At 37.7% G+C, this 12,541-nt stretch overlaps 1 protein-coding gene across 1 annotated transcript in view; it reads left to right on the top strand.

Moving 5' to 3' along the window:
• The first annotated feature begins 12,180 nt into the window (after window positions 1-12,180).
• The window catches only part of LOC122738329 (deleted in malignant brain tumors 1 protein-like), a 146,609-nt gene continuing 146,248 nt past the window's right edge, over window positions 12,181-12,541 (top strand). The window contains 1 exon segment of the mRNA XM_043980376.1: window positions 12,181-12,391. Coding sequence (XP_043836311.1) covers window positions 12,181-12,391 — 211 coding nt within the window.

Genomic DNA, 12,541 nt, shown 5'->3' with positions numbered 1-12,541 from the left:
GATGCCTTTCAAATGCTTACTTTCACCATTTTTGTGTCCTTAGATGACAGGCCTCCAGTGAGACTAGTAAATGGGACAGGAAGATGTTCAGGTCGGGTGGAAGTTTACTACCAAGGAATTTGGGGGACAGTATGTGATGACCGCTGGGAGCTGAAAGAAGCAGGTGTGGTGTGCAGGCAGCTTGGCTGTGGGCAGGCTCTTTCTGCCCCTCATGGAGCGCACTTTGGCCCAGGTTCAGGGAAAGTTCTCTTGGACAATGTGCAGTGCAGTGGAGGGGAAAGCCACCTGGCTCAATGCTCCCATGATTCCTGGTTCAAACACAACTGTGGTCACAAAGAAGATGCTAGTGTCATCTGTGCAGGTTAGTGTTTTCTTTTCCTCTCTTTAAAGCTCCTCCTTGGTATGGATCAGACTCATAGACTCAATGCTATCCTGAAAAACAAACTAGCCAATGAATAACCAATGATGATTATACCTATTTTAATTTCTCTGTCAATAGGTGATGAGAATGCAACAACTATTTTATCAAGTAAGCCAAATGAGTTTATTATTTTCCTTGCTAAGATTTGTGCCTAAGCACCCAGACATAGGACATAAAAAGAAATAACTGAAAAGATAGCATATTAAACTCTGTATGTTCTATAGGAAAACTCAAGATTTCATACAACTACAATGTAGTTTTAAAGTGAATAGATTTTTCCATGGCTAATGCAAAAAGCATAAACCCACATATAGGAGATCACCTAACAATTCTTTAAAGAAATGGATGAAACTTAAAAAAAAACCATATGGATCATATTAGGCATTTGGATTCATAGTCACTTTCAATTGTTTTGTTAATGGAGTGTTAGGATAAACAATCCAAAACAATGAATAATCCAAAGAATCTCTAGTATTTAGCTTTGGATAGCATATTTTTAAAAAAATTTCCATCAGATTTACATTCCAAGTTATATTTTGATTAAGTTAATGTTGAAATATTAATTTGCATCCCCTAACATGAATCATCTGACAGAATTGGGAAGTATCTGAAACTTAAGATATTTATTCCTAGAAAGTCTGTGGGGCTAAAATTTAGCCCTAAATAACTAACCATGTGACCTTGGGCAAGTCACTTAATCCCAATTGCCTCACAACAAAAAATTAGCCCTAAATAATTCATAAAATGTATACCATACTTGAATATAGTTGAATTGCCTATTTTTTGTGGTTGTACCAAAATATCATTGATTTCTGACTATATACAGAATAAAAACTTCATTATATTGACCCATCTAATGGTGATACCAATTGCACTTTGAACATCTTATATAAACATAGGCATTGGGTCAATAGTCCCTACATTGTCCTATATGTCCTATTATCTGGGGCAGTTCTGTACCTATGAGATTGTGGGACTTATTAGTACACATTCCCAACACTGATCATTGATCATTGGTGATATACCTATATTTTCTATGTATTTGTTTGTAGAATTTCCTGTAAGTCCCAGGATTTAGAGTAAAGGGGACTTTAAATATCATCTAGGATAACTCTCTATTTTTACAGAGAGGGTAAATCCATGTTCATACACAAACTAAGGAGAAAGTCCTGAATTCCAAATGACCTTATTTGGCTCCAAATCTGTTGTGTTCTCCATTTATGCTAAATTCCGTCTTCATTTCCTTCAATCACCAATTCTCTACTTCACACTTTAAACATGGAATATTGGAATAGGAATGGAGAGAAAAAAAACTGCAGAAGCAAATTAGAATAAAAAAAAGAAGAAAGGAATGAGCATGAGGAAGGTTCTGCAACAGGTGGTGCAGATTGTGATCCTAAGATCTCTAGTGGATATCTAAGACATTGGTGCAATGAAGACCAGAAAGTGGCTCAGAATTTGGGATCAATGGTAATTTTAAATACAACTCAAAATTCCAAGCTACTTATGATGAAAAAAGGCAAGATAAGTTGGGAATTTTAAAAAAGCAAACAAAATACAGGCTTCCGCAGCAAAATGTTTCTTTCAGCTGAGAAATATTGCCTTGAATTTAGGGTCAAAATATGCAGATCTGAAAAGATTCTGATTTTGAGACTACATAAAAAAAATATGGTTCAGAAACATTTCCCACTAATCCTTTAGGTGATTGATGGTTTACTTTAAATGAGGATTTATATAGAAAAACAAACAAGTTTCAGTTGTTAAAACCAAGAAGTAGTCCATCACTTTCTTTTATTCAAATGTTTGTTTCCAAATTTTCTTGCATCTGTCCCAAGCTTAATTATATCTTTACTAAGAAGTCTTTTTTATTTAAAAATAGTATTACCTGATGCCTTCTCAGCACCTCCATCACCTGTACCCATTGACCATTCCATTACCCAACCAGGTAAGTGAACTTTGCTGACCATACAATTTCTCCCTTATAATGATCTTCAGTTTATGATCTGTACATATTTTCCCGGTTCAGTTTTGATAGAATCAACTGAATTTGACAAAGATCTATTAAGCACCTATAAGGCACTATGCTTATCCCTAGTGGCACAAATAAAAACAACAACAACAAAATTTCTTTGCATCAGGGAGCTTATATGGGACTGAAGAGAATGACTTATAAACAGATGAATAATTAAAAGGTGATTAGACAAGGAAAATAATCCTATTAACTAGGAGAATTAAAATAGTTTTCTGGTAAGAGTCAACACAGTCAACAACTTTCACTCTTCCCTCACACTCATCCCTCATAGTCGATCATTTATCAGATTCTCCACGACATCCCTATGACTTTCCTCTCTATAACCACTGCCAATAGTCTAGCCATGATGATCTGGTTTCAAGTAGTGCTTCTGACACATACTGGTTGTGTGACCCTTGGAAATCCTTTTAAACTCACAGAACCCCAGGCATTTCTCTAGATGATAGGTTATATCTGAATAGCCAATTTACATCAGAGGAGGGAGTTTCTACACCAAACCTTCCCATATTTTATGAAATCACAGGTCCATACACATCTGCCCCCAGAAAAACATTATTCCATGATCTCATTTCCATCCACCTAGATTACTGCCCTGGTCTTTTTCCAGGTCTTCTCATGACCACTCTCTCTCATCCTCTCCTTCCTCCTTCTTACAATCCATCATAGGCCGGCTGAGTAAGATGCTTTCTGCTTAGCTCTGGTGATATCTCTCATCTGCTCAGAAGTCTTCAGTGACACCTTATTTGCCACATTTACACTTTTTTCATTGCCTTTCAAGATCCTCCAAAACAAAGCACCAGGTTATCTTTCCAACCCTTCTTGTATTCTATATTACTTGAGGCAGCTAGTTGGCACAGTGCATAAAGCACTGGGCCAGGAGTCAGGAAGACCTGAGTTCAAATCCAGCCTCAGACACTTATTAGTTATGTGACCCTGGGCAAGTCATTTAACCTCTGCTTGCCTCGGTTTCTTCAGTTGTAAAGTAGGGACAACAATATTATCTGCTTTTCTAGGATTCTCAAGAAGGTTGAATGAGATAATATTTGTAAAGTGCTAAACACAATGCTTGAGAAATAGTAAGTATTTCATAAATACTTATTTCCTTCCTTGTATACTCCACCCAAGCTGGAAGACTCTCTGTCCTCAAAGCACACATAATTTTTGTTGGCCTTTGCTCAAGCTATTTCCTGCTTGTAGGGCCCTCCCCGCTTTCTTCATCTGTTGGATGTCCTACCAAATCCCTTAATGCCAATCTCAAATTCCACCTCTTCCAGAAATCCTAACTTAACACCTCCTGACTGTTAAGGTCCTTCCTTCTTAGACTTCACATGCTATTTTATTTTGCAACTTTCTTATACACTTAGCTATATATAATATATGATATTAAACTTTTGTATGAGTGTCGATCCCCCTCCCATTATGCCATTAGAAACTTAAGGCAATGACATGTCTATTAAAAACTTTATCTTTTCCTCAGAAGTCGACAAATATGTCCTTAGCATATGCCTGATGCTATTTTTGTTGTTGTTGTTGCAAAACAACAGTAGAATATATGATATCTCATAATATCCTTGTGAACAGTTCCAATAATTGTGAGCTTGATGGTAGTATGGTTTAGTAGATTTGGAACTGGTTGAATAACCAGACCCGAAGAATAGTCATTTTCCAAGTCAAGATGAATTAGGTACTCTAATGGGGTCCCCCAAGAATCTCTTTGGCACTGTTTAATATTTTTTATCAATGGGTTAGATAAAGGTATGGATGGCATACTTATCCCATGTCTGTATTCCCCAAAGTTGGCAGGAATAGTAATACCTTGTATTGCAGAATAAGAATCCAAAATCTCTTAGTGGGATAAACCTATGATTAAATTTAAAGATAAATGTAAAATCCTATACTTCGGTACCTAAAATCAACTTGGAAACTATAGTATGAGAGACAAATGATTAGATAATAGCTTATCAAAAAATATCTGAGGATTTTATTGTAATATAAAGCCAAATTTAGCTGCAACATTGCAACCAAAAAAGTTAATATAATCTTCCCTGGCATTAAGAGAAAGCTGGATCTGGGACTAGAAAACTAATTGTCCTATTGCACTTTGTACTTTTCAGATCACATGTAGGTTGATCTCAAACGCATGACCCATGGGTCACATGCAACCCGCAACACTTCTAAGTACAGTCGGAACTAGATTAAAATGCAATTGGGAAATCCTTTTCCAAAAAAATTAAAATAAAATAACATATAGATAATATTACATTTTAAAACTAAGTTGATATGTGGCCTGCAGGGATCCTGTGCATGGTACAGTGACACCACTGGTCTAGAGTATTGTGCTCAGTTCTGTTGCTATATTTTATAAAGGGCACTCATAAGCTGTTGTTGTTACTGTTTGTCCTTCATTCACAAAGAAAACCATGACATCAGGGTGATGCCATAACATGCAGTGGATTTAAGTTAGGAAAGGCTGTGCAAAGTCACCAGTGTCATTCTTTCCTCCAGAGACATCTGGGTCCAGTGGCAAGATAGAAATCAGGATGATGGGAGATTTAAGGCAAGTTAAGTTAAATGATTTGCCCAGGATCACATAGCTAGTAAGTGTCTGAGATCAGATTTGAACTCAGGTCCTCCCAACTTCAAGGTCAGTCCTGTACCACTGGGCCACCTAGGTGCCCCGTTCATAAGCTAGAGAGTATTAAGAAGAGAGAATCCTGGGGCAGCTAGGTGGTGCAGTGGATAAAGCACCAGCCCTGGATGCAGGAGGACCTGAGTTCAAATCTGGCTTTAGACACTTGACACTTACTAGCTGTGTGACCCTGAGCAAGTCATTTAACCCTCATTGCCCCACAAAAAAAGAGGGAATCCAAGATGATGAAGGAACCACAGATGATCCTATAGCAGAATGGATGGAAAGAAATGGAAAAGAGAGGATTTATAAAGGATGTAAGAGAGGAAGATGGATTAACTTGTCCTTATAGTCCCAGAACTAAGCAGAACTAAGAGCAAAATTCAGAAAGTCCAGAGTCAATGGAGGCCAATTGAAAGAAACTTTTCTTAATGATTAGAAACATAAAAAGATGGGTAGGTTGGGAAGTAATGGGTTCACCAACATTCTTTTAATGGAAGCTGTTTGGTCAGCTGAGAGATTTTTTAAGGAGGGTTTCTTGATAAGGTATGGGAAAAGGCCTATACTTAGCATGAGAAAACTCAGTTACCAATTCTGACCTCTGCAAGTTACTAGCCTGTGACCCTGGGCAAGTCATTTAATCACTATGAGTCTCGGCTGTAAAATGGTAATGATACCACTTGTACAACTATCTCAGAATTATGAGAAAACATTTTAAGGCTATAAAATCCTATAGAAATATAATTATTTATTATCATTATTGTCGCTACTAATTTGCACCAAAAACTGGCAGTTGCTTTTATTCCTAAGACATCAATATATGAGAAAAAATATTATTCTTTCATCTGTTGACTAAATGAAGATCACTACCCTGAGTTGTAATGATGGTACTTTCCCTCTGGGTATGTTCCCATTAATTTGAGATAAATGGATTTTTCTGAATTTCTGAACCACATGGGTAGGGTTAGTCCAGTGGAAAATGAATGTGTTATGCTTCATGAATTAATCCTCCTTATTTTTGTGTACACAGAAGACTGGCCTCCTGTGCGATTGGTAAATGGGACAGGAAGTTGTTCAGGTCGGGTGGAAGTTTACTACCAAGGGACTTGGGGGACAGTGTGTGATGACCACTGGGAGATGAAGGAAGCAGGTGTGGTATGCAGGCAGCTCGGCTGTGGGGAAGCCATTTCTGCCCCCCGTGGGGCCCACTTTGGCTCAGGCTCAGGGAAAATTCTCCTGGATAATGTGCAGTGCAATGGTGGGGAAAGTCACCTGGCTCAGTGCTCCCATGATGACTGGTTCACCCACAACTGTGGACACAGAGAAGATGCCAGTGTCATCTGTTCAGGTGAATGAATGTTCTTTCTCTTAAAAACTCCAATCTCATGCTTCAGAGAGAGACTACTCACCGTCCACTAGGCACAGTACAATGACCTATTCCAGTGATAATTGATGATAACATGATCTGAAAGACTCGGAGCTATGCCTCCATGAAAATTTATGCTTTTTTAATTTTCATAATATTGTAGCCAAGATAATCAGTTCTTTGCAGTTTTTCCAATTCTTTCTATCTGAAAATCCTCCAGCCCTATTTATCCAAATGACCTGTTATCATTACTCTAAAACAGAGTATGTATAGGGATTGATGGGGAAGATTTTATTTACTCTTACCAAAAGAATCATAAAAATTATGCATTTTCTGTATATTTCATATTTATTAATTCAATGAGCATTTATTAACTACCTACGATGGTAGGCAATTAATAAAACAACTTTGGATAGTATAAGAATTCTAATAAGGATAGTAAAAGAAACTTTGGGATACAAAGAAAGAAGACTCCCTGCCCTCAAGGTGATTATATTCTACTGTATATTTCTTTTCCTGGTCTACCATTAAAAATATTAGAACTCTATATTTCTTTCACACCAAATTTGGACACAAAGGTACTGGCCCTCAAAAAATATCAAAGGATGGACAGCTACAAATGAGAGCAACTTGGATAAACATAGTTTTTGATGAGAAGCTCATTGGGCTAAAGGACATAAGATCAGTATTAGAGGCATAACAAACTTCACAAAGTCATCCCTCTATCAAATAATAGTTATATACCTATGGGCAAGGGCCCCCAGACTACTCTTTGAGAATATAAGTGACAGATGAATTGCCAAATTGCATTATTAGAAGGAACTTCCACATTTACAATTTTCTTTAAAAATGAAAGGAAGTAAAGAAAGTCCCATAGTCCTCCACCTATACAGAAAAAGGAAAGGAGATAGATTTTCATCTCTCATCTTTGGGACCAAGTTCTGCCGTTATTATATAACATTACATTTGTTATTTTGTTGTTTCTATTTATATTACTCTAGTCATTATGTATTATGTTTTTCTGGTTCTGCCTTTTTCATTTATAGCATTTCATACTGAATCTCTTCGCATTCATCTCTGCATTAATTCTATTAATCTTTTCTTTCTGCACAGTAACATCCCACTATATTCATATTCCACCATTTTTTAGCCTTTCACTTATCTATGGGCTTCTAATTTGTTTCCAATTCTTTTCTTCTGCAAAAAAAAGTGTTGCTGCAATTTTTATGTATATGGAGCCTTTATTGTTATCATTTAGCTCTATGATAGGCCAGGAAAATCTCAGGATCCAAGAATTTGGACATTTCAGTTATTTTATAAGCTTAATTCCAAATTGCTTTGCAGAATAGTTGGACTAATTTGCAACTCTATTGGAAGAAATATCAGTGTATTTTTCTAAAACCCATTCAACAGTTATCATTACCATGTCTTCTCATCTTTACCTGTGTTTATAAATATAAGGTGAAATCTCAAATTTATTTTGATTTGTGTTTTTCTCATTGCTGATTTGAAACACTCATTTTCATTTTTGTTAGTAGTTTGCAAATCTTTTAAGAATTGTTTGCTAATATCTCTTAACCATTTCTCTACTTGACAATAGTTTTTGAGATTCTAGATTTGTGTTCACTCCATATATGTAAACATATATAATATGCAAATATATATTATATAAAAACATTTGATGCAAAGGATTTTTCCAATTGACCACTTCCCTTCTTCTAAATGTTAATTTTTTCTTGCTCTTGAGAGCCTTTTCTAAGCTCTTAAATTTCATATAATGAAAATTATTTAGTTTATCTTTCTCACTCTTACTTTCTAAAGTGATTTGATAATAGATGATCAATTTATAGGCTGAGAACCTGATTTTTCATCTTGTAATTGATAGGCAATAAAGTGCTATTACTAAAAACAAACTCACCTGGATAGAATATCAGAGTATTACAGATATTGAGAGAAGTCTAAAGGATTCAGTTGTTTATTTTTGCTTCATATTTCCAATGGAGTAATTATCTGTTTTTCTCTAACAAATAAAAGGGTCATCCTCCTCATCGTCGTTGTCATCGTCGTCATCATCAGTTCCATCACTCTCAGCATCATCATTACCAGTGTCAATGTCAGCCTCACCACCATTATCACCTATAAAAATTCCTAATCCATCAAGTAAGTGCGAATGTGCATCAGAATCCTAGCCAATATGCAATGTTGTTTTAGTAAAAGAGTGTTATTAATCATATGATTTGCATATACTCGAGAGAGAAATATTCAGGATAAAAGTCAAAATATTCAGTCAAATTATACTTATAAGCAGGATCATTAGTGGAGTGGTTCTGTGGGAAGAGAGAAGGGAAGAAATGTCAGAGATACTATGGAGACAGAAATAGCATATTCTGACAAATTATTGGGTTAGAACAATGAGAAAGTATGAAGAATTAAAGATGACTTCAAAATTAGGAATCTAAGGTATTGGAAGGATTGATGGAGAAAGGGAAGTTAGTAAGACTTGTGGGTTCCAGGAAGATGAAAGATCAGTTCTATTTTAAAATGTTGAGGTAGGGACAATGAGGTAGAAATTCCAACAGGCAATTAGCAAAACAAGACTCAAGTTCCTAAAGAAGGTATGGACTAGTTATGTAAATTTCTGGGTCATTTCCATAAAGATGATGAAAGAAAGAGAAAATAAATAGGCCTAAGGCCAGCTGGGGTATACCTATGCACAAAGGAAGGGAGATGGATGATGATCCAGCAAAAGAGACTAACAAGGCTAAGAAGGAACTATGAAAGAGGTAGGAAAAGAACCAGAAGAGACTAATGCCATCATAACCCAGGGAGGAAGGGAAAATCCAGAAGGAGGGTGATTGCAGCAGAGCTAAATACTACAGAGAGGTGAAGAAGGCTCTTGGATTTAGAATGAAGAGATTATTGGTAATCTTGAATAGACCAACTTCAGTTGTGTCGTTCAGTTGTTTCCAACTCTTCATGACCCCTTTTGAAGTTTTCTTAACAAAGAAATTCCTAAGTGCTTTGTCATTTCCTTCTCCATATCATTTTACAAATGAGGAAACTGAGGCAAACTGGGTAAAGTGACTTGCCCATGGTCACACAGCTAGTAAGTGTCTGCAGCCAGATTTAAATTTAGGAAGATGAGTCTTCCTGACTCTAGGCCCAGAGAACCTGAACTCCACTGAACTCCCTAGATGCCCACAGTTGAGTGATAGAGGTTAAGGATAATTGAGTGGGATTAAGGAGTAAGTGGACAGGGAAGAAATGGAAGCAACAAATGTAAACAACCTCTTCTAGGAGTTTCACTGTGAAAGAAGGATAATATATAGGATAGCTGAAATGGACAGCATGACCAATTGAAGGTTTTCTAAGGATGAGGATAACTTGGGTGTGTTTGGAGGCAATGGAAAGAGCCAAGCAGTCACAGATTAAGAAAGAGAGAGAAAGATCATTGAAGAGGCAAGGTGACAAGGTATCAGAATATAGTAGAGTGTGGGATCAAGGACACATGTAAAGGTTTTATCCTAGTAAGGAAAATGTCCTCGTTTCTTCAACACTGGAGAAAAGAGAATGAGAATTGAAGTTTAGGAGGTCTAAGGTACAGCACTGGGGAGAAAAGGAATTCACTAAGGAATGCCTCAATTCTCTTGAAACAGTATGACTCAAGGTCCACTGCTGAGAGGCAATTTGGTGGCTCAAGAAGGGAAGAGGTTTGGAATAGGTGCCAAGGGATACCTGATAGCAAGTCCATCAGGGAAGAGTAAAAGCATTAAAATTTATTTTTTTTAAATTAATAATTTTTTTCCGTTACATGTCAAGATAGTTCTCAACTTTTGTTTATACAAGCTTTACAATAAAATTTATTTTTTAAAAGGGGGATGAGAAGAATTGTGTCTTCTATCCCACATAGGATTTTAATTTGCTTTTCTCCTCAGGAACGTCAATCAGCTGCTCTGGTAGCCAGCAGGTTGAAAGGCTTGGGCTATGATCTTTGCTGATTTTTGAGGGCCCAGTTGAGGTGAAACAACATAAATGGGTAGTGGATCCAGTTGTTATAGTCTTGTGATGCTTTCTAGCAGCATTCAACATGTGAAAAGGAGCAGAAGTGGCATAAGTAGTGGTAATCTAGGGCTGAGGTTTGGAAAGGAGTAAGTAGAAATGAGACAAAAAGCAAAGTGACTCTAGGGTAGAAGATCGCATAGTATTAGAATGCTTCACTTCACTATAGTGGCAAGATCACAAAGGGAGATAAAATGTGGGCCAAATAGTGGTGACAAGTAGGAAAACCATGGATGAGTAGAGTTACTGGAAGTTGCACTGAGGATGAAAACTAATTTCATGAGGGCTAAAGCACAGAGAGAGAGAGAGATAGAAGGATAGGAGGTTATAATTAAAGAGAAGAATTGCAGAATCTTGGACTGTGGAACTGGAATGCTTGTGGCTGATGACAAGATAAATGGTCTAACCACTGCTGTGAATGTGTAGGGCATGGGATTTGACCATATTGAAAAATCTAGAGTCTTTGGAGACATAACAACTTAGATTCTCGAGCCCCCTGAGATCAGCATGGACAGAAAGACTGTGAGTTCAATATTGAACTCCTTGAGAAAGGGGGGAGAGTGTCCTGGAGAATGGTAAGAGGATTGGTTCCAGGACTTAGATAAGGTGATATAGCTTTGTATCATTGGGAAATGCATTGAGAAATGTAAGTGAAAGAAAAACCAAAGAAAGCATTAAAATTTATTAAAATTAGAGGGGTGAGGGAAATTGGATTTTCCCAGTTGGGATTTCAATTTTAGTTTTCCCCCTGGGAATGGTAATCAGGTGGTCTGGTGGCCAGTATGTTGAAAGGCTTGGTCTACGTCCTTACTGATCTTTAAGAGTTAAAGCACGGGGGCAGCTAGGTGGTGCAGTGGATAAAGCACCGGCCCTGAATTCAGGAGTACCTGAGTTCAGATCCGGCCTCCGACACTTGACACTTACTAGCTGTGTGACCCTGGGCAAGTCACTTAACCCCCATTGCCCCGCAAAAAAAAAAAAAGAGTTAAAACACAATGAGTTTATTTACTTTCTTTCACAAGCAAAGATGTCTCTGCCCCAGGCTCCATTTTGGATATTGATTTGCTCCCCGAGATAGTGGAGGATTGCCAAGTTTCTGGTTCTTGGTCAGGCCTGGTATTCAGTTTAGCAGGTGGTGAGGGCCTTGCTAGAATCCCCAGGCGATGACTTGTTTGACTACAGTCATCAAATCCATTAGTGTTATGAACTGACAGCTCAGGTCTCCCTGACCTATGAATCCCAGGTCTCCTGAGGCCCAGCTCAATGTTCTTTCTATAACAGCAAACCAAACTAAACTCAGTCAAAAATAAGGTAGTAGTCATTTTACCTATCAATGTCTTAAGAAAGCATTTAAAACAACATGCTGCAGAGCCAGTGCTGATCTCCATGGGTAAAGGCAATTTCTCAAAAGGATTTCCCTAACCCAAAAAAGTAACAAGTACAATCCAATTTTTTAAAGAGGTAAGTTCATGGAGAGTACTTTGAAAGTTAGAAAAATGGTAAAGACTTGAGGAAAGTCAATATAAATGCTTTATCTACTGACCATCATCCTCTTCCTTTTCTTAGAAGACTGGCCTCCTGTGCAATTGGTAAATGGGACAGGAAGATGTTCAGGTCGGGTGGAAGTTTACTACCAAGGGACTTGGGGGACAGTGTGTGATGACCACTGGGAGATGAAGGAAGCAGGTGTGGTATGCAGGCAGCTCGGCTGTGGGGAAGCCATTTCTGCCCCCCGTGGGGCCCACTTTGGCCCAGGCTCAGGGAAAATTCTCCTGGACAATGTGCAGTGCAGTGGTGAGGAAAGTCACCTGGCTCAGTGCTCCCATGATGACTGGTTCACCCACAACTGTGGACACAGAGAAGATGCCAGTGTCATCTGTTCAGGTGAATGAAAATTCTCTCCCTTAAAAACTCCAACCTCATGCTTCATACAGAGCATTCAGTCTATTAGACAGGTTTCAATGACCTACTCCAGTGATTAGCAATGTTTTCATCTTTCCACACTAACAGATTCTGAAAGACCTGGCCCTATAC

Source organism: Dromiciops gliroides, chromosome 2 (assembly GCF_019393635.1).
Source record: "Dromiciops gliroides isolate mDroGli1 chromosome 2, mDroGli1.pri, whole genome shotgun sequence".
NCBI lineage: Eukaryota > Metazoa > Chordata > Mammalia > Microbiotheria > Microbiotheriidae > Dromiciops > Dromiciops gliroides.
Note: the sequence above shows the minus strand (reverse complement) of the source record. Positions and strands in the feature narration are given on the sequence as shown.